The sequence below is a fragment of the Cryptomeria japonica genome, unplaced genomic scaffold (genome assembly GCF_030272615.1).
Source record: "Cryptomeria japonica unplaced genomic scaffold, Sugi_1.0 HiC_scaffold_77, whole genome shotgun sequence".
Classification (NCBI taxonomy): Eukaryota; Viridiplantae; Streptophyta; class Pinopsida; order Cupressales; family Cupressaceae; genus Cryptomeria; species Cryptomeria japonica.
This window is the reverse complement of record NW_026728899.1, coordinates 113,749-138,382: the sequence shown is the minus strand read 5'-3', so window position 1 is coordinate 138,382 and position 24,634 is coordinate 113,749. Positions and strand designations below refer to the sequence as shown.

The 24,634-nt window shown below is 33.8% G+C and overlaps 1 protein-coding gene across 1 annotated transcript; it reads right to left on the bottom strand.

The window, feature by feature from the left end:
- Nucleotides 1-8,193: 8,193 nt before the first annotated feature.
- Nucleotides 8,194-8,947, bottom strand: LOC131864127 (putative germin-like protein 2-1). Its single transcript, XM_059215144.1, has 2 exons — nucleotides 8,821-8,947; nucleotides 8,194-8,726 (listed from the first exon to the last, which is right to left on the bottom strand). The coding sequence occupies exons 1-2, from the start codon at nucleotides 8,945-8,947 to the stop codon at nucleotides 8,194-8,196; spliced, it is 660 nt and encodes a 219-aa protein (XP_059071127.1).
- Nucleotides 8,948-24,634: the final 15,687 nt, after the last annotated feature.

The following is a 24,634-nucleotide window of genomic DNA, read 5'->3' as shown; positions in this document are numbered from 1 at the left end:
CCTATAAGTATTTTTCCCTTAAAATCAAGTTGTTCAATGCTATCTATATCAATTATGCACCACACAAATATGTCATGCGAGGCCTCTAGATCAGCCTTGCGAATTCCAATTTTGTAATCTACATGATACAATTGTACAACAAGTGTGAAACTAGGCTTGTTTACCTCTAACAGAGCCCCAAATTTTTTTAGCTCCATTTGTGTGCCCCATAGGTTCTTGTTGTTGTGAATCAATCCAACCAATTGACTTGAACCCTAGAGAAAACATGGGAATTTTAACTATTAGTAACTATTAGCACGTTGTTTCCCATCCCAAAGCCATCTCCTTTATCCTCTCCTCTTGACACATGGCATGGTTGTCAATTTAAACCTCCTTGTGTGAAAGCTACCTTCTAATCGCATGGTTTCCAGGTCCACCTCTACGATATCTCCCATCTAATCCATATTGTCATTCATTAAATTCTACATGAATATGTACTCCTTTGTCAACCATGCACCTCTCATAGTCTAGGATATATCTACTCTACATCAAGATGTTCAAGATTATTCTCAAATCAATAACAATACTCTTTCATAGTGAAATTTAGTTGATAATGTTCCACCTTAATCCAAAGAATTTAGAAAGAAAATGTTGCAACACTTTATTTGTGGAAAAGTACGTAATAATTTGTGAAACCTAACAAATATCTGTCAACTATAACCTTAACATGTGCATCCATTGTGAGACACTCAAATAACATTAAGAGTTTAAAATCACATCAGATTTTTAGAAATATGTGTAACTTGTGATCACTAGATTTTGCCTAAACCCAGTATGCCATCCACTCAAATTGTTGATTGAGGAGCTCCCATAAAACTCTTATATAATTAGTAGTAATTTTACAACTTCATTGCTAAAAACTTTATCTTTGATCATTGAATTGAATGTGAATTAAGAATAGTTGAAATATAAATACATCTGAGAGAAACACATATTTAATTGGTTCTCCACCAGTTCAATTGAAATGATATATAAGACTCTATGATTTTTCTAGCAGACCATTCACATAGTAATGAGATATCTTGCAACGGTCAAGATAGAATGCAACACCACAATCTTGAAGAATGTAAAATCCTATCAAGTCTACCTCAATATAGGTGTTCAAATGAATGGATTTGGCATGATTGTTCTTTGTGAATTTGATACTAGAAAAAATTGGTATGCTCGTATTACCACCAACTTTTATAGGTATCTGTTATTGATTTCATAGAGTCCAATTGTTCAACCCACACATTCAAACATCTGCATGCCTCATGCTAGAAAATTTATCAATGAGATGACTAGTTGCACTCGAAATAATTGTATCACATTGAGATCCAAATAAATAAAGGTGGGTTCTACCAACTTCCCCTTAAAGTGTATTCATTAGAAATATATAAATTTCATGGGCTAATGATAGAAAAAGAAACAATCAACACTGGAGATGACGGTCAGAAGGGCCTCCCATTCATTGTTGTATCAAGGGTTCGTTGCCTTGTTGATATTCACATATCCCCCTACTATTACATACCAACATACACATGAGGCACAATGCATATGTAGTAATCAAAAAATGAGAATAGAACTGATTACATACAATGTGGATTCAAAATAATTAACTTTTCATTCCAAGTATACCAAATTTCTCTTGCTTGCATGCAATATCAATTGGAAATAATTGAATATTTCATTGCAAGTGTTACCAAAGAGCTCCTACTCTTCAATGCAAAACATGGTTGGTAATTTGTGTTGTAATCAGTTATACTCAACTGTTAAAATAAGAATTTGTTTTTTTCCAAAGATCTCCAATTAAATTCTAGCAATCTACTTCACATAAATTTTTTTGCATTCACAGATTCGATCATTTGAGCCAAATTCAAAAATAGATTAGAAATTATGATTTGTCTTTCTTTGTTAATCTATCACTGTACAACTACACATTTCTTTATTTACAAGTTTCAATTTGTGAAGGGTAAGGTTCACAGATTACATCTTCGTTGTGGTATTAGAATATGCCATTTCCAATCATGTGCAAATTGTTAAAGTTTCATTCTAACTACCAATCTCTATATCTAGGTTGCAAACACCACAATTTACAACATATCATTTACTTTTAACCATTGTTCATGTAACCGCTAAGCATGTCGGGGCTGCTATGTGCGATTAATAAAATTTTAGAAAATTGATATTAGACCAGACTTAAACCAAATCCTAAAAAAGTGAATTTGTTCTGTACGTATCAAATAAAAAGTACAGGCATAAAGCTTCATGGTGACATTAACTGCAATATATTTCTTCCCCAAACTATATTTTAAAAATAATATATAATTAACTCCCTTTTTTTTTTTTTTTTTTTTTCCTACTTTACATATCTTATTGAACGTGACATACCTGGTAGATCAACATTCGTTGCAATTCGCAGGTCCTCTAAAAATAGGACTCCAAAATCTTGTCACATTAGAAAGGTTGAAGTGGCTGTACTGAAATAATGCTTCTCATATCTACTTTCATCTGAATTTTCTCAGTTGGCTTTGCAAAAATTGAGCCAAGTCTTAGGAATTTGATAAGTCTAGCATGGGAGATGCTTGCATACTTGTGAGCTGCAAACAATTAGGAAAATGAATGTGTGAGCCTCATTTGCCAAAACTGGGAAATTATGGCTATACTCCTTTTATTTGATTATGTAAATTGGTAACAAAGATTCTCAAAATGAACAGATATTAATTCATGCATCAATGCCATTTAGATTCATTCTCATGATTTAGAAAAAATCTCAATCCCTCGCAACAAAAGGAAAAGGAACCTAAGTTCCTAGCTCTTCCTTAAAGATAACAACTAGGCCTTTTCTTATTCCTAATGTCATTGGCATTGGTTAATGTTATGATCTTGTTTCCTCCATTTTGATATTTAACTTAATTTACGGGATGGTATAATTCAACATGCCACGGAAACCAATATTTATTTAAGTACAAAATATTGCATATTACGTTGATATAAATGTGGTACTACTGAAGCCAACATTGATATGAAGGAATTTTTTTTTGGTTCTATCTTCATATTTCACTTCTCTTGAAATTGTGTACATTCTCTCATAAATACCAACAATGCTATCCTCGCACCCTTTTATGTTCCATACAATAATGTGATTCCTCTAAATCCACAAGACCAATAGTGCCACAAAGAGTATAATGATTCTTGTGGCTCATGTAACTATTTGGTGGTCCTTGAGGTGTTATTTACCTTCCGAATGGGCTTCGGGCAGTTCCCTCTGTGTATCGGTCTTGAAACACATGATGTTTTTGGTCTGCTTGTTTGGTTTCTTGCGAGTTGGGCTGTTTTGGAGTGCTGTTTTTTTCGGGTCCGTGGGATTCTCTGTGGAAGGTTCCCTTCTATTGAGGGGGAGATGGATGTAGTTGGAGTTGACTTGTCTCCTATTGAGGTGGAGTATGATGTTTTTGGTGTTTCCTGGAAGTGTCGTTGGGGTGTTGATGGGGCCCCTCTTCTTGGCTGTAAGGATGTTGATGCCGATCTTCTTGCTGACTCTTGTGTGTCTCCTATAGAGGTGGAGAGTTGGTTGTTGGGCAAGTTTCTCTCAGTATGGCATATTTTAAAGCATATGGTTTTTGGAGCCATGATAAAACCCACGGTGGTTGAGGGAGCTCAGAAAAACCCCATGTTTTTTGTTTCTTGTAGGGACAGGTTGGATGCTAGCAGTTTTCAAGGGCCAAGTTTGGCCAATGTTGGTTTTTGGTTAGCATTGGTCTTTGTGGCTTTATGTGGTCCTACGAATCTATTACAAGTTGAGGGAGCCTAGGAAAACGCTTCTAGTTGGCCGAGGGTGCCAGAAAAACCCTCGTTCTCTGTTTTTTGAGATGTTTTGTTTGTTGTTTTCGAGCTTATGGTTGTGCCATCCTGTTTTGTGATGTTCATATTTTGATTGGTGGATGCCCGTAAGTCTAGAAGGTTTCAGGTCCTTTTTAAAACCTGTTGTCCACTGTCAGGTAGTCTGGTCCATTTCTCAATGCAAACCCTCTGTTTGTAAAGGGGTTTGGGGCCCCTTCAAAACTTGTTTTATCCTAATAAAAAAATGCTGAAAAGGTGAGGTGCTTAGTCCATTATCATCTCAGAAGTTTTACAAGCCAAATGCTTAATGACCTTTCAAATACATTTTGGACCTTTTCTAGAACGCTCACAATTCACTAGCTTGCATTATAAGGAAGACTCGCTTAATCCACATGCTTGACTATTGCAACAATCATCTTCTACATGTCACCAATATGAGAATAGATGTTTCAATGAAATTATTTATTTGGACATGACCTGAACGGGTATATGTATAATTACAAGTGCGTGATTAAGTTGCATCTAGAGGAATTAAAACACATCTAACACACAATAACTAAAGTAATATCAATCTAAGATCTCTCCAGACTGTTCATCTTTTTGTCTTGTATGGGGCTCATCTAGTTGTAGAGAAAATTATTTACACATCCCCATCTTCTGTAGATCAAGTTCATATGTAGGCGAACCAGTCAAGCATGATGAAGATTTCGAATATTGGTCTTAATAATAGCAACTTTATATGTTTTCATTCATTATCCTTGTTTATCTTCATTTCCTCTACTATTATAAAGTGCTTGTCAAATCATATTGTTTGGAGTATGCGAAATATATTATGTAGCCAAGGATATGATATTATAATGTATGTTATTCAATGCATATGCCAACATGTGGTACACATACCTTAAATTAGTTATAATTGGTCATAAGCTATATTAGATAATTAGGAGGCCTAGATGAATTTAGTGGTTTACACCTCAGTTATATTGCTAGGAGTTCTAGATATAGGACACGATTGTCATTGCAAAGACATGTGTTGAATACGACATTGCATTTGGAGTCTCTTGGAGATATAGTATGTAGCGAATTCTTCCATAAGGAATATTATAAACTGTTATCGGACCTCAAGGCATTATTCTATTTTTGTATATCAATTAAGAAGGTCAACATGTGAAGCTCATATCTCTCTCGATTTGACAAAAGAAAATTATAATTCATAGAGGCTTTTAATCAAGAACTTGTCCAGTCTATTACAATATTGATTTTTAGCATATTTGAGGTAGCTATTGTGAACTTAGGGGTTCCACAAAATTCACTCTTAGTGTTGCAAAACAGTGATCGTTGTTTTTATTTATTCTAGGTGGTTAAACAAGGGCACATTGATCCACCAGAAGTCTAGATTTGAATTCATTTTGAGTAACTCATTACAATTTTAGGGGTTTTCATAAATTTTCTCCTCAGTCAGTTAGCACATGATTTTCTTATATTTTTATATTTTTCGAAAGGTTGTAAAAATTTATCACTAGTTTATATTTTTCGATTTGAGGGTGAAAAAATTATGAAATGATTGACTCAAATTTGTGTCAACAATATGGATAGAGCATGTTCTATTGAAATATATTTCCTTAAAACCCTATTTTTAATGGGGATTCCTGATTTTAGTGCAAGTGGAGATATATTAGAATGATGGAACCAATATAAAAGATCTTACGATGCAAATTATGGAACCGGTATGTGATCTAGATAGATCGTCAAGCTAAAACCAAAGGAATGATCACCTATGGATGACTCGGTGATAGGAAATGACATCATATTTGTAAAGACTTGCAACAATAGATTATTGACCTGAATTAGTTGTATTGTATTGACCTAAAACCTCTTCAATGACAAATTTGTGAGTCAAATAAATCTATTGGTTATCTAGAGTTCTATATCATTTAATGTAAATTGTCTCTTTTACATTTTTTAAATTTGGATATCTAAGGTCACATATGGCTCAACTCGATGCAACATGTCCGCTATTGTTTTGTCCTTTCCTTTGAAGATCTACCTCAATTCTAGAATTTGCAATCACTCTCTTTTATTTGGATGCATGTTATTAAGACCACTTACTCAAATAATGAACAATAACTCAAGTTCTTGCAAAACATAAAAAATATCGGAGATATTGCTCACCATTGGGTCATGCATTTTGTCTACATTTTCCAATATTTTGGATTTTCCCAACTTGAATCTTGTACATAAATAACCAAAGCCACATTATTCTATTTTGGTGTAGCATTAACCACAATGACCTTGAGAGAGAACCCTAGGTTTAGTGAATGTCATGAATTATTTGTGCTAGTGAACCACCACTATTTGCAGGACTCATATGATTGACGTGCGAATCTTTCATAGAGAGACGAGAAACCCGGTGAATAAATAGATTCCTCGTGGAACATGATCAAGTAATTACTTATACCTCATTGACTCCCTATTTGCGTAGGCAAGGGATCGCATATGTGGCATTAGACATGCTAAAGAAAAGATCATAAGCACAATCTATCAGAGCAATGTGTCATCTTACAATAGCCTTATTTGTTATCTATGTGAACAATGTAGAATGGGCTTGATAATTAATATATTGATCGATACAGTTGGAGATGGATGCAAGCGCAATGAAACTTCTCATATTACTAGATTATTTGAGGTATAGACATCCAAGGCATGACGGAAGAGGCTTTTAAGCTTCACAATGAACTGATCGCTAGAGGGGCTATATATGAAGCTTTATTCATTTGAACCCCTAAAAATACATAGGAAAAATAGAAGATTATAAAATTGACATATCTCACCGATAATGTATCAGTTATATCTATTATCTTATTCTTCATTACAGTGTAATTGACAACTTCTCAATATGACGACACTTTTATCTTCCTCATATCAATTAGCAAATGGCTTCAATATGAAAATATCCTCCGCCTTCACATATTTCTCAAACTTACACCTGCATATCCATGGATCCAAGGAGCTCCTTTATGCACCTCTTAGGCTTGCAACAATAATATTTTTCCCGCATGAAACATACATGGCCTACGGCAACAATATTTTCCTATCCTATTGTGCTTATTCACATATGCAGATTTGCATTTGCTTTGATAGGAAACCTATGGTTAAATTATTGGTTATCATATTTGATGATCTATAGAAATGCTTATACAAGGAGGAAATGGTTTGAGGAATTTTTTTTGTAACCGAACTGATAGTTTATGATTGAACAAGGTAATATATTGCTAAATTTTTCAACTAATCATATTTTTAATATTACATACAAAGTTTTTAAAATCAACATGAGCATTATCCTTTTTCCCTTTAGTATTTAGATCTTCATACATAACATCCACATTGACATATTTATTATAACGTAGGAATGAATTAGGGGAGATTTAGAAAAGCTTATTTTGGGAAGCCATAAATTAATTACCCTCATAATTAACACCATGTAAATGAATTGTGTTATTATCAATAATCTATCTTCACTGTCTTAGATTTTCCATGTCATTCCAACTTATTAGAAATGTTTAATACAAGAGGCCCCTCAATCATAACCCTTATGTAGGTAGATTGATGTAAGAATAGGTGTAATATGTGTCAAGGTTATCATATTATCCCCGATAAAATATTGCGATATTGGATGCAATGGATATTCTAGTTCTATGGATTTTCTTGGAATTTAGACATAATGAAACCGTATTGCATTCCATCGAAGGTATACTATATTTATTAGAGCAATCATTCTTATCTTGAGGAGAGTCCCTAACCTTCTGGAATGACTTCTTTGATGGGGAGTCTTGAAGCATTGGATGATTGTGAGGGTGATTTGAAGAACAACTACTAATTATATTTCCCAATAACTATTTCCTACTTCCAAACCATTCACCTTTTATGTCAGAGCTAAAATGAGGTTAAGACTATGTTAAAGAACACCCTTGACAGATTGGCATGCAAGAATTATAGTGTTACTCATTCTATCCAAGTCAAGCACTTTGTTTGTTGTTGTTCCTGCAATATTTATGTTAAAGAATATATTGTTAACATGTTGCAAATGAATGTATACCTAATACAAGGATGCTCTTGTATAAAATATTCATAAATGCCTTCAGATGCTTCAAATTAATCCTTCATCTTTGGAATATGCGGAGGATATAGTCATGTTCAAAACAGATGCTATGAATAGCAGAAGAGGACGGCAATAACTCTAGAAAGATTGTTTTATTGAACGGCAAGGAAAAAGAATTTGGGAAAGACTTGGTCCCCTCTTGATTGTTTTGTTTGATAGAACACAGCAAATTCTTATGCGAATTTCTTCTGAATGTAATCCACAACTTCCTGTGTGATGCGGAAGGCCTTGGCCAATACGGAATCTGGGAGAGGAGGATCCGCTGCAAACAGAGAGTTGGCGATTGTCTGAACTCCCGGAAGCTGGCTGCTCAATGCAGATATGGCCACCGCATTTTCATGCCCCACATTCTGCTGGAAATGCACAAGTGCCTTTGGAAACACAAACACATCTCCCTTCTCCAACGTTTTGCTGAAAAACTTGTTGTTGGTGTCAATGAAACCCACAAGAAGCTGGCCTTCCAGTAAAACAAGAACTTCGGTGGCTCTTGGGTGTGTGTGAGGAGGATTTATTCCACCCACTGCGTAGTCGATGCGGACCAACGATATTCCCAACGTATTGAGGCCTGGTATCTGTTTAACGTTCGCCATCGTTACGTTGGAGCCCACATCATTGTCGGTGTTCCCTGCCTGCCCAAGTCCCCGGAAGAAGAAGTCGTCTGCTGAAACTTGCATTGGGTCTTTGCAAACGAACCCGTTCACCAAAACTGTTTAAAGCAAAATCAAATCAATCTATTACTAACTCGACTCGTCTAATAAGCAAATCATTACCATTGTTTATGTATAAAGTTTTTTACTCACCTTTGCTTTCCTCATCTGCAACGCAGAAATCTTGCAAGGGATCGGAATCCCCTGCCATGACCCTGTCGCTGTAACAACATATCAACAGAAAAAGTCCCAGTGTGAAGTAAATCATTCGGTTAGCCATTATAATAGAAACGCAGATAGTACAAGAGCTCAGAAGGATATGAATGTGTGTTACAAGCCCATTACAAGCTTTATATAGCCCAAACCTTATGACTAATTCATCTTCACTCCGTATATTAAATCACCAATCCTTGTAATATTATAATAATATACTTCCAGAGTTGTTGCTCTTTTCGATACGTCAGAGTAAGTCTTGCTGCAGCATATGGCTATCTCACCTGCTACCGCAGATGTATTCTCACCATTCTTTCATTATCGTTGAAATTTTCTATCTTCTGCTGCATATGCTTATCTGAAGATCAGCTTACCTCCTGCCTTAGACGTATTCTTCCTCATATTCTCGCCACCGCCATTAATTTAGTAATGTGGAAACGATTAGACTTTATTGGAGCGATGGCCTTCTTCAAAGGAACTAATATATACATTTTTCTCAGCCGTCTCAGAATTGGTAAAAGAGGAAATTTTCTTGGATGTTGACACAAACACCGTCCATGCATGCTTTATATTGCGTCTTTCTTGAAAACCTTTTTACGCTCGGGTAGGATAATCTCAGTTTTATTATAAAAATATACGTGTTATATTCGTGAGCCTTTAAAACAAAGAATAGTTCTAAATTATCATTAATATTTTTGGTTTATAATATTAAGGATTCATGTTAATTATAGAGTTTGGTTGCGAGAATTTAAATAAATAAATAAGAGAATGGGTTGTTTTGTGATTGAAAGGATGAACTTGGTGTACAAGGCAAATTCATCGTGGCATGTGCATGTATATGTTACATACTCAACGTCATAGGACTCATGCTAGACGAGGTGAGAAAAGGAATAAGACGAGTGGGCGTTATGACACTCATTTCGCACAACGTAAAACAAGAATGATAAGGTGATCGAGATTTGGAACCCTTATGCAACATGTCTCAAGGGAGGAACTCCTGAAGGCAACATTCCCTCTAATTCCTAATTGGTAGTGAACCGGTCGGGCCTCTATGGCGTGACCTAACACCTATAGCTAAGTAAACCCTAACTAAGCTAAATTATATATAAATTTAACAAATTTTAACTAATTACCAATGATATATAAAGAGATTAAATGCGGCAAACGAATAAATGATAATTTTCTATTAAATATTTTTAATAAGTAAATATACTGTTTGTTTTAACTAAATATTAGCCACAACGATAGTTTATTCTTCTGAAGAGTCCAACTCAACTAAATTAAAACGAAATAAAGAGTGAATTTTCTCAATCCTAAGCTGATATTTTACTTTCTTTTAAAACCAAATTTTTGAAATAAAAGTATACTACACTTTGATTTCAGATTTAATTTAATTAATTACCATTCACTATCAATTAGATAAATTAAATTATTTCACTTGACTAATTAATTTGAGAGGCCACATCACATTTAAACGATTCCAAGACATGTTAAATCCTAAAACCTAGCACACCAACTCCACCTAAGGTTTTTCATTTCCTAAAGTTATATTAAATTAAATTCTCTTAAAAGAATTAATTATCATGCTAAACCCGCTTAATGGGGCCTTAACCGATATGGTAACACTAGAAACCCAAACTCAAGTTTGCTGTGTGTGTGTGTTTACAAAGGTAAATATACTTTGTATAAAATATATATTTTTAAATAGGTGAACATACACATCTAATTACAAATAACTATTTTTAATTTTAAACCAAAGTTTAAGTAGAGCAAGTTTTTTTATTTTGTAGGATAACAAAGAGAACAATATTTGCGTGATAAACATCCCCTTCACTTTATTAACTAAAAATATTAAGAAAAGTGCATGAAAATTTCACACTCTTAAAGCTAATTTAATCCACTATTACTAATAACTTTAATTTGTTCATTAAGTATCAATAACTTTTAAACGTATGAAATGCAAATTATCACAAGCGCTAAGTTATTTCTTAAACAAACTCAGCCCTTAAACAATATGTATATTTTTTAGAAAAGTAAAATATAATCGCTTCTAAACACAACAACATCATCATTTATCAACTTGATATACACAACATTACAAGGGACCCATTTGATAAAATTTTTAACAACTTACTCCAACCCATTTAAAAAATGTAATAAAAATTCTAACCCAAACGTGAGAATGAATATTTTCATTCCAATGTCAAGGTAGCACCCCATTTGATTCCACAAAAAATCTTACAAAACACAATTTTTAAACAAGCCAATGGAGAGCTCACCTTCCAACATTTGGGCTTTCTCACAACCAACCCCCAAGCTAAGAGGCCCATGAGAAACTTGATTTCCCAATATAAATACTCCACGCAGATGTAAAATCCATTAAGGGAGTCCAACACCATATAATTCACATCCCTTCTAAATTATATCGAACCATTTTTCCACAGATTTTCCAAAAGAATCAAGGATACTCATACCCAAGAAATCTCCTTCTCAACGAGAAAAAATCGTTCCCTTGGAGGTTCCACATATCCCTCACCCTACACATGAGTTTCTCTGATCAACTTGGGAGAGCCTAAACCCTCACACACGTGTCATATACATAAGAAAAGACATAGAAAGATGAAATTTAAAAATCAAATCAAAAGCCTCCACTAACATATTTACAACAAAATGGAATATAGCATTCTAAAGATTGAATCATATCAAAATATTTCCTTAATAGATGAGGAGGGTTTGATAGAAATTTCTCAAAGACTCTTTTGAGTCCTTCCACAAAGCCTCCCAAAAAATCCCAAAAAGAAAGATGCAAAAAATAAAATAATAAGCCATACAAAGACTCTTAGAATGGTATATACAATATGTGTCATATGACCTCCCCTCCCCTGGTCAGGAGGTACCACATTGATCTCATTCACCTCCTCTAACCCCTTCTCACCAAAACCTAAGGGTATGTGGATATCACAAATGCTCCTACGTGTGAGAGCATTGGGATGAGAGGAATAATATTGTATACTCTTCCCCAATAGGATCCTTTGGATCCACTCATATGTGTGAGGCATGCGGAAGCACCATTCATAAAATTGTTGGAGTGGATTTGAAAGTGGTAATTTACTTACTGTCACCCGCAAGTTAGACTTTCGACACCTTTTTTCTAAGAGACTTGGACAAGATCAAATGATGGCAAAATCCCATGGACTAATTCCCAAAAAGGTACCCAACTCATAAGTGTTTCTTTATGGGCCTAAATACACTCAAAAATAGATGAAACCGACACTTTAAAATCATTCAAAAAAATGCTCAACATAACACCTATTTTTTCTATAAGGATGCCACTGGGCGCAGATACTAACTTACTCATATATAAAAACAAAACAAAAATATATTTAAAAAAAAAAATACATCACATTACAACAATTGCTAAAATCAAAGACCTTAGTCCCTATCATTAACTAAGGTCAAGGCTTCACTAAGAATTTAAAATGAATAGGATTTTCTTAGGAAACTCCAATTTCTATTAGCTATGAAAATTTCCTACACACTCAAAGAAAATAAATAAATTTCCAATATAGGTTGAAATAAAATGCACACATAATCATACATTTGATAAAAAAATAATTCTTCACGACCAACATAGTCCAATACAACATCGTACTATAACTTGATTATATTTTAATGTTTATTAACGAAATCTGACATTGATTTGTAATATAAAAAGTGTAGATAAAATTTGTTTTTGATTGGATAAGGTGGGAAGAGGGTCCCACAACCAAAGTTAGAATACTAGAATAAAGAAGTTCAATAACAAACAAGTTACTGCACCGACACAACCGCAAAACTACCAAAATAACAAACCACGAAAAAATATTTAGACTTCATATTATGGAGGCTCATAAGAGCATTTGACTCTTTCATGACCAATTTTTGTCTTTAATTATAGCTCTCTCAAGCAGTACCCTCGTTGCTTCTTTTCACCTTCCATATTTAGTTTGATTTCTTTTTTCTTTTTGCCTTTTTTGTTCCATCCTTGACTTATGCCTATTGCGATAGTCAGTCAAAAAGATCGAGAAGTCATAGAAAAAATCCATTAGGTCCTTAATGATAGTAAGAAAATGAAAAAAATGAGTCCCCAAATTGAGAAACTCTATCGCCTAATAAATTTATTTTCTCTTTCAGTCTACCTTGTTTTACCTCCATCTCCTAAGTGTTTCAGTATGGGTCTGTGTACACTTATAAATAGATGAAACAAACACTTGAAAGTCATTCAAAAACCTACTCAGTGTGAAATCTATCTTTCCATAAGGATGCCGCTGGACGCAAATGCTAACTTACTCAAATATCAAAATAAAATAAAACTATATTTAAAACACAAAATACATCACATTACAACAATTACTAAAATCAGAGACCTTAGTCCCTATCATTAACTAAGGTCAAGGCTTCACTAGGAATTGAAAATGACTAGGATTCTCTTAGGGAACTCCAATTTATATTAGCTATGAAAATTTCCTACACGCTCAAATAAAAAAAAAAATTATTTCCAATATAAATTGAAATAAGATACACACATAATCATACATTTGATAACAATTTAATTAAAGATATGAGATTTCCACAATTCATTTGATAAAAATAAACTCGTAAACAATTTAATTCTTCACTACCAACATAGTCCAATGCAACATCATACTATGACCTGACTATATTTTAATGTTTTTTAACCACATCTAACATTGATTTGTAATATTAAAAGTGTACACAAAATTTGTTTTTGATTAGATAAGGTGGGAAGAGGGTCCCATGCCCAAAGTTAGAATATTAAAACAGAGAAGCTCAATAACAAACAAGTTATTGCACCAACACAACCCCAACACTACCAAAATAACAAACCACGAAAAACTATGTAGACTTCATATTATGGAGGCTCATAAGAGCATCAAACTCTTTCATGACCAATTTTAGTCTTGAATTCTAGTTCTCTCAAGTAGCACCCTCTTTGCCTCTTTTCACCTTCCATATTTGGTTCAATTTCTTTTTTCTTTGTGCCTTTTTTGTTCCATCCTAGACTTATGCCTATTGCGATACTCAGCCAAATAGGTCGAGAAGTCATAGAATAAATCCATTAGGTCCTTAATGATAGCAAGAAAATGGAAAATTGAGTCCCCAAATTGAGAATCTCTATTGCCCAATAAATTTGTTTTCTCTTTCAGTCTACCTTGTTTTACCTCCATCTCATAGTCATCGTTATCCTCCTCTTCACCATGCTTAACACTCTTGTTTCTTTGTGAAGTTTAAATAAGCGGGGTGGGATCTGGTGCTATGGAAGCCAAGCTGGTTTCCAAGTCCTCCTCCTCCACGATGATAAGATACTATGATTTGGAGACGTCTTTAAGGGATAGGTCCAAAGTGAAATATTTTGTAGGTAGGTCAAATACTTGACCTTTTCTTTCCTCAACTGAGTACAATATCACTTTCAAAGTGTTAGTTATCATATATGTGTCATCGTTTTAGTTTCAAATTTCTTTGTCTTGGATATTAATTACCACAATTAATGTCGATCTCCTCTTCTTACTCTCCTTCATTACCCTTTCATTTTTTAGATTTGCCTTTTCTATTTTTTCGATTTTTAACGTGTTTTTCATTTTTATCTTTACTTCTTTCCTCAGTTTCAAATTGGTATCCCAAGAGAGATTGTAATTCTACATGCAGTCTACTGTTAACATTATCTTCTTTTGACACAATTTTTAGCTCTTTATCTCTAGGGCATTCCCTTTTTTATCTCTCTCGATATGGGAATTGCCCTTTTGGGAATTTTTAGGGAGATTGAATGCTTATGTGGAAGCAATTCCAAAACCACTAGAAATTCTAAGGGGTTTCTTGGTAATTTTGAGGGCTCTTGAAGCCATCTTTCACTTTGATCTCTTTGATACCAAAATTAGGCCAGATTAGAGCATAGGAGAGGTTGTATGCAAATAGATTTGGTGAAGGTAGTATATTAAGCCTTGATGTAGGCTAGGGATGTCCTGATATTTATGGTTTCTCTTAACCTTTCACCCCTAGCAACTGATTACAGTATCCTTTTCTATCATCTTGTAAGTTACAATAGAACTCATCCCATCCATTTTCACTTCCCTCAGGTTCTTAGAGAATGTGAACTTCTTTGAAAGAAGTAGATTGTGGCCGTTCTACATGGCCATGAATTAATTTGAAACCCCTCCAACTTCACAAATCCTTCGCATGTTGTTCTTCTTCAGAAGCTCATAGGTTGATCAACTCTAATCTTTTCTCATATCGATTTCCGTAATTTTTTATACCCACAAATCTTTTGGAAAAGTTGGACTTTCTCAAAAAAGGAAGAAGCGACACGATTAGATTACTATTAACATATTTCGAGCTTTTCCATCTTTAGAAGGATTATAATCATTGGAGGAAAACTAAGCCCAATAAGGTAATAAATATTTTCAATCTTACAACTTTAATAATCTCATCCCTTTAGTCCATTCCTTTTTGTGAATTAAAAAGTGATAGCATCCATGATCAGAGATTTTAAAACTTCAAATATGCTACATGCACTTTTATGCCAACTAGACATTTGGGATATTTCAATGACCATGCGAATCCACAGTCAAGATTTACATTCAACTTTAATCGTTCTTCATTTTATAACAGTTCTAATATTATTTCAAATGAACAAAGGTAGCTATCAAAATCCAAACCAAGTGCTCCTTTCTAGAAGCATAAACCCGACAGGGTGCTACTTCTAATAAATTTGATAATTTAATAATTCACGATATAGTTGAATTTCATGTTTATAAAGTCAAAGCATCAATTAACCCACTATAATCACATGGAAATCAAAATACCTAATTAACTATCAAAATTTTTGTCCTCATCATATGCATATATTAAAATCAAACTGCTCTACAGATGCACTCCACATTTGACATATTCTAATAACATCATCACGTGTTAATACTAATAACTTTAAAAACTTATACAGCCCTAGAATTCAATCATGGTCCAATAATGCCAATATCGAAGCCACCAAAGGGTGGGCCTCACAACTAGTAGTTTCGATTCTTGATCCGAATTTAGTCATAGCCGACTACTTAAATTCATGTAATTCAAATAATTTTTTTGATATTCGTAAATATCAGATAACTTAATAATTAAAGAAAGTTTAATCAGCAAACTAAAAAACTAAATTTTAATATATATTTTATTAATTTTTAAAGGATGAAACTACTCATTCTTATTTGACAATAGGCAAGACCGAATTTATATAGACTACCTCTCCATTCCTTTTGAAAAAAGGTAAAAACATGCATCTTATAAAAAGTTCTATTTTTCTCCAAGAAATCTCTCAAATTACCTTTTCTCTATGAGTTATTTTTCCCTAAAATTCGGTTGTTCAACTCTATCCAAATAAATTATGTACCTCACAACTATCTCATGTGAATCCTCTAAATCACCATTCCAATTCCGCAATTTTAGAATCTGCATTAGGCGACTGTGATAGTTATGAAACTACTTTTTTCTACCTCCAAAAGAGCCATCATCCTCTAGCTCCCTCGGTGGGAGGTCTTTAAATTTTGATTAATGCGAATCAATCAAACTAAATGGAGTTACTTAGAGACATCACAATCCAACTTTTTACAAATATCGTGAGAGTAGCGTGAAAAGATTAAGAGTAGCGTGTGAGATATTGAGAGAGAAAGAGAGAGCCAAGAGAGAGCAGGCCAAATAAAAGAAAGGTTCATAAAGAGAGTGGGGAATGAAAAAATACTGATGAGTCATTTAGATTCATCTCGAAACATTGCAACTGCCCTATAAAGCTAAAAAGTTGAATTTTGTTTAGAAATGCTTGCATATTTTTTTTTGTAGGATGCTATCATGATGTGCAAATGTCCGTGTGAAAAACTCGTATCTAGATAATATACGTTCAAAAATTTTGGGAGAAAAGAAAATATAGGACTAATGCAAAGGTGACATAAACCAATGTCCATGAGAAATGCGGCCTGAGCACCTTGGTAAAGAAGAAGGCTTATGTAAGTACTAAAATGAGCCTACAAAAATATTAAGCGAATGGACACCAAAGTACACACAAAACGTAGGTGAAGTTGCGAATGTATGCGATTTACGACATTACAGCCTAAAAATTTAATTATTCCTTAACATCAAATAATTCAATAATTAAAAATAAGTTTTAACAAAAAAACAATTTTCCCCCTTTTGATTTCAATAAAGCATACATATACAAATTATTATTAACAATAGACAAAACCTAGTTTCTATAGCATGCTTCACCATTTCTTTTAAAATAAATACAAGCAATGATGGATCTTATAGAAATTTCTCTTTTTCTCCTATGAATCTTTCAAATTACCTCTTACCTATAAGTATTTTTCCCTTAAAATCAAGTTGTTCAATGCTATCTATATCAATTATGCACCACACAAATATGTCATGCGAGGCCTCTAGATCAGCCTTGCGAATTCCAATTTTGTAATCTACATGATACAATTGTACAACAAGTGTGAAACTAGGCTTGTTTACCTCTAACAGAGCCCCAAATTTTTTTAGCTCCATTTGTGTGCCCCATAGGTTCTTGTTGTTGTGAATCAATCCAACCAATTGACTTGAACCCTAGAGAAAACATGGGAATTTTAACTATTAGTAACTATTAGCACGTTGTTTCCCATCCCAAAGCCATCTCCTTTATCCTCTCCTCTTGACACATGGCATGGTTGTCAATTTAAACCTCCTTGTGTGAAAGCTACCTTCTAATCGCATGGTTTCCAGGTCCACCTCTACGATATCTCCCATCTAATCCATATTGTCATTCATTAAATTCTACATGAATATGTACTCCTTTGTCAACCATGCACCTCTCATAGTCTAGGATATATCTACTCTACATCAAGATGTTCAAGATTATTCTCAAATCAATAACAATACTCTTTCATAGTGAAATTTAGTTGATAATGTTCCACCTTAATCCAAAGAATTTAGAAAGAAAATGTTGCAACACTTTATTTGTGGAAAAGTACGTAATAATTTGTGAAACCTAACAAATATCTGTCAACTATAACCTTAACATGTGCATCCATTGTGAGACACTCAAATAACATTAAGAGTTTAAAATCACATCAGATTTTTAGAAATATGTGTAACTTGTGATCACTAGATTTTGCCTAAACCCAGTATGCCATCCACTCAAATTGTTGATTGAGGAGCTCCCATAAAACTCTTATATAATTAGTAGTAATTTTACAACTTCATTGCTAAAAACTTTATCTTTGATCATTGAATTGAATGTGAATTAAGAATAGTTGAAATATAAATACATCTGAGAGAAACACATATTTAATTGGTTCTCCACCAGTTCAATTGAAATGATATATAAGACTCTATGATTTTTCTAGCAGACCATTCACATAGTAATGAGATATCTTGCAACGGTCAAGATAGAATGCAACACCACAATCTTGAAGAATGTAAAATCCTATCAAGTCTACCTCAATATAGGTGTTCAAATGAATGGATTTGGCATGATTGTTCTTTGTGAATTTGATACTAGAAAAAATTGGTATGCTCGTATTACCACCAACTTTTATAGGTATCTGTTATTGATTTCATAGAGTCCAATTGTTCAACCCACACATTCAAACATCTGCATGCCTCATGCTAGAAAATTTATCAATGAGATGACTAGTTGCACTCGAAATAATTGTATCACATTGAGATCCAAATAAATAAAGGTGGGTTCTACCAACTTCCCCTTAAAGTGTATTCATTAGAAATATATAAATTTCATGGGCTAATGATAGAAAAAGAAACAATCAACACTGGAGATGACGGTCAGAAGGGCCTCCCATTCATTGTTGTATCAAGGGTTCGTTGCCTTGTTGATATTCACATATCCCCCTACTATTACATACCAACATACACATGAGGCACAATGCATATGTAGTAATCAAAAAATGAGAATAGAACTGATTACATACAATGTGGATTCAAAATAATTAACTTTTCATTCCAAGTATACCAAATTTCTCTTGCTTGCATGCAATATCAATTGGAAATAATTGAATATTTCATTGCAAGTGTTACCAAAGAGCTCCTACTCTTCAATGCAAAACATGGTTGGTAATTTGTGTTGTAATCAGTTATACTCAACTGTTAAAATAAGAATTTGTTTTTTTCCAAAGATCTCCAATTAAATTCTAGCAATCTACTTCACATAAATTTTTTTGCATTCACAGATTCGATCATTTGAGCCAAATTCAAAAATAGATTAGAAATTATGATTTGTCTTTCTTTGTTAATCTATCACTGTACAACTACACATTTCTTTATTTACAAGTTTCAATTTGTGAAGGGTAAGGTTCACAGATTACATCTTCGTTGTGGTATTAGAATATGCCATTTCCAATCATGTGCAAATTGTTAAAGTTTCATTCTAACTACCAATCTCTATATCTAGGTTGCAAACACCACAATTTACAACATATCATTTACTTTTAACCATTGTTCATGTAACCGCTAAGCATGTCGGGGCTGCTATGTGCGATTAATAAAATTTTAGAAAATTGATATTAGACCAGACTTAAACCAAATCCTAAAAAAGTGAATTTGTTCTGTACGTATCAAATAAAAAGTACAGGCATAAAGCTTCATGGTGACATTAACTGCAATATATTTCTTCCCCAAACTATATTTTAAAAATAATATATAATTAACTCCCTTTTTTTTTTTTTTTTTTTTTCCTACTTTACATATCTTATTGAACGTGACATACCTGGTAGATCAACATTCGTTGCAATTCGCAGGTCCTCTAAAAATAGGACTCCAAAATCTTGTCACATTAGAAAGGTTGAAGTGGCTGTACTGAAATAATGCTTCTCATATCTACTTTCATCTGAATTTTCTCAGTTGGCTTTGCAAAAATTGAGCCAAGTCTTAGGAATTTGATAAGTCTAGCATGGGAGATGCTTGCATACTTGTGAGCTGCAAACAATTAGGAAAATGAATGTGTGAGCCTCATTTGCCAAAACTGGGAAATTATGGCTATACTCCTTTTATTTGATTATGTAAATTGGTAACAAAGATTCTCAAAATGAACAGATATTAATTCATGCATCAATGCCATTTAGATTCATTCTCATGATTTAGAAAAAATCTCAATCCCTCGCAACAAAAGGAAAAGGAACCTAAGTTCCTAGCTCTTCCTTAAAGATAACAACTAGGCCTTTTCTTATTCCTAATGTCATTGGCATTGGTTAATGTTATGATCTTGTTTCCTCCATTTTGATATTTAACTTAATTTACGGGATGGTATAATTCAACATGCCACGGAAACCAATATTTATTTAAGTACAAAATATTGCATATTACGTTGATATAAATGTGGTACTACTGAAGCCAACATTGATATGAAGGAATTTTTTTTTGGTTCTATCTTCATATTTCACTTCTCTTGAAATTGTGTACATTCTCTCATAAATACCAACAATGCTATCCTCGCACCCTTTTATGTTCCATACAATAATGTGATTCCTCTAAATCCACAAGACCAATAGTGCCACAAAGAGTATAATGATTCTTGTGGCTCATGTAACTATTTGGTGGTCCTTGAGGTGTTATTTACCTTCCGAATGGGCTTCGGGCAGTTCCCTCTGTGTATCGGTCTTGAAACACATGATGTTTTTGGTCTGCTTGTTTGGTTTCTTGCGAGTTGGGCTGTTTTGGAGTGCTGTTTTTTTCGGGTCCGTGGGATTCTCTGTGGAAGGTTCCCTTCTATTGAGGGGGAGATGGATGTAGTTGGAGTTGACTTGTCTCCTATTGAGGTGGAGTATGATGTTTTTGGTGTTTCCTGGAAGTGTCGTTGGGGTGTTGATGGGGCCCCTCTTCTTGGCTGTAAGGATGTTGATGCCGATCTTCTTGCTGACTCTTGTGTGTCTCCTATAGAGGTGGAGAGTTGGTTGTTGGGCAAGTTTCTCTCAGTATGGCATATTTTAAAGCATATGGTTTTTGGAGCCATGATAAAACCCACGGTGGTTGAGGGAGCTCAGAAAAACCCCATGTTTTTTGTTTCTTGTAGGGACAGGTTGGATGCTAGCAGTTTTCAAGGGCCAAGTTTGGCCAATGTTGGTTTTTGGTTAGCATTGGTCTTTGTGGCTTTATGTGGTCCTACGAATCTATTACAAGTTGAGGGAGCCTAGGAAAACGCTTCTAGTTGGCCGAGGGTGCCAGAAAAACCCTCGTTCTCTGTTTTTTGAGATGTTTTGTTTGTTGTTTTCGAGCTTATGGTTGTGCCATCCTGTTTTGTGATGTTCATATTTTGATTGGTGGATGCCCGTAAGTCTAGAAGGTTTCAGGTCCTTTTTAAAACCTGTTGTCCACTGTCAGGTAGTCTGGTCCATTTCTCAATGCAAACCCTCTGTTTGTAAAGGGGTTTGGGGCCCCTTCAAAACTTGTTTTATCCTAATAAAAAAATGCTGAAAAGGTGAGGTGCTTAGTCCATTATCATCTCAGAAGTTTTACAAGCCAAATGCTTAATGACCTTTCAAATACATTTTGGACCTTTTCTAGAACGCTCACAATTCACTAGCTTGCATTATAAGGAAGACTCGCTTAATCCACATGCTTGACTATTGCAACAATCATCTTCTACATGTCACCAATATGAGAATAGATGTTTCAATGAAATTATTTATTTGGACATGACCTGAACGGGTATATGTATAATTACAAGTGCGTGATTAAGTTGCATCTAGAGGAATTAAAACACATCTAACACACAATAACTAAAGTAATATCAATCTAAGATCTCTCCAGACTGTTCATCTTTTTGTCTTGTATGGGGCTCATCTAGTTGTAGAGAAAATTATTTACACATCCCCATCTTTTGTAGATCAAGTTCATATGTAGGCGAACCAGTCAAGCATGATGAAGATTTCGAATATTGGTCTTAATAATAGCAACTTTATATGTTTTCATTCATTATCCTTGTTTATCTTCATTTCCTCTACTATTATAAAGTGCTTGTCAAATCATATTGTTTGGAGTATGCGAAATATATTATGTAGCCAAGGATATGATATTATAATGTATGTTATTCAATGCATATGCCAACATGTGGTACACATACCTTAAATTAGTTATAATTGGTCATAAGCTATATTAGATAATTAGGAGGCCTAGATGAATTTAGTGGTTTACACCTCAGTTATATTGCTAGGAGTTCTAGATATAGGACACGATTGTCATTGCAAAGACATGTGTTGAATACGACATTGCATTTGGAGTCTCTTGGAGATATAGTATGTAGCGAATTCTTCCATAAGGAATATTATAAACTGTTATCGGACCTCAAGGCATTATTCTATTTTTGTATATCAATTAAGAAGGTCAACATGTGAAGCTCATATCTCTCTCGATTTGACAAAAGAAAATTATAATTCATAGAGGCTTTTAATCAAGAACTTGTCCAGTCTATTACAATATTGATTTTTAGCATATTTGAGGTAGCTATTGTGAACTTAGGGGTTCCACAAAATTCACTCTTAGTGTTGCAAAACAGTGATCGTTGTTTTTATTTATTCTAGGTGGTTAAACAAGGGCACATTGATCCACCAGAAGTCTAGATTTGAATTCATTTTGAGTAACTCATTACAATTTTAGGGGTTTTCATAAATTTTCTCCTCAGTCAGTTAGCACATGATTTTGTTATATTTTTATATTTTTCGAAAGGTTGTAAAAATTTATCACTAGTTTATATTTTTCGATTTGAGGGTGAAAAAATTATGAAATGATTGACTCAAATTTGTGTCAACAATATGGATAGAGCATGTTCTATTGAAATATATTTCCTTAAAACCCTATTTTTAATGGGGATTCCTGATTTTAGTGCAAGTGGAGATATATTAGAATGATGGAACCAATATAAAAGATCTTACGATGCAAATTATGGAACCGGTATGTGATCTAGATAGATCGTCAAGCTAAAACCAAAGGAATGATCACCTATGGATGACTCGGTGATAGGAAATGACATCATATTTGTAAAGACTTGCAACAATAGATTATTGACCTGAATTAGTTGTATTGTATTGACCTAAAACCTCTTCAATGACAAATTTGTGAGTCAAATAAATCTATTGGTTATCTAGAGTTCTATATCATTTAATGTAAATTGTCTCTTTTACATTTTTTAAATTTGGATATCTAAGGTCACATATGGCTCAACTCGATGCAACATGTCCGCTATTGTTTTGTCCTTTCCTTTGAAGATCTACCTCAATTCTAGAATTTGCAATCACTCTCTTTTATTTGGATGCATGTTATTAAGACCACTTACTCAAATAATGAACAATAACTCAAGTTCTTGCAAAACATAAAAAATATCGGAGATATTGCTCACCATTGGGTCATGCATTTTGTCTACATTTTCCAATATTTTGGATTTTCCCAACTTGAATCTTGTACATAAATAACCAAAGCCACATTATTCTATTTTGGTGTAGCATTAACCACAATGACCTTGAGAGAGAACCCTAGGTTTAGTGAATGTCATGAATTATTTGTGCTAGTGAACCACCACTATTTGCAGGACTCATATGATTGACGTGCGAATCTTTCATAGAGAGACGAGAAACCCGGTGAATAAATAGATTCCTCGTGGAACATGATCAAGTAATTACTTATACCTCATTGACTCCCTATTTGCGTAGGCAAGGGATCACATATGTGGCATTAGACATGCTAAAGAAAAGATCATAAGCACAATCTATCAGAGCAATGTGTCATCTTACAATAGCCTTATTTGTTATCTATGTGAACAATGTAGAATGGGCTTGATAATTAATATATTGATCGATACAGTTGGAGATGGATGCAAGCGCAATGAAACTTCTCATATTACTAGATTATTTGAGGTATAGACATCCAAGGCATGACGGAAGAGGCTTTTAAGCTTCACAATGAACTGATCGCTAGAGGGGCTATATATGAAGCTTTATTCATTTGAACCCCTAAAAATACATAGGAAAAATAGAAGATTATAAAATTGACATATCTCACCGATAATGTATCAGTTATATCTATTATCTTATTCTTCATTACAGTGTAATTGACAACTTCTCAATATGACGACACTTTTATCTTCCTCATATCAATTAGCAAATGGCTTCAATATGAAAATATCCTCCGCCTTCACATATTTCTCAAACTTACACCTGCATATCCATGGATCCAAGGAGCTCCTTTATGCACCTCTTAGGCTTGCAACAATAATATTTTTCCCGCATGAAACATACATGGCCTACGGCAACAATATTTTCCTATCCTATTGTGCTTATTCACATATGCAGATTTGCATTTGCTTTGATAGGAAACCTATGGTTAAATTATTGGTTATCATATTTGATGATCTATAGAAATGCTTATACAAGGAGGAAATGGTTTGAGGAATTTTTTTTGTAACCGAACTGATAGTTTATGATTGAACAAGGTAATATATTGCTAAATTTTTCAACTAATCATATTTTTAATATTACATACAAAGTTTTTAAAATCAACATGAGCATTATCCTTTTTCCCTTTAGTATTTAGATCTTCATACATAACATCCACATTGACATATTTATTATAACGTAGGAATGAATTAGGGGAGATTTAGAAAAGCTTATTTTGGGAAGCCATAAATTAATTACCCTCATAATTAACACCATGTAAATGAATTGTGTTATTATCA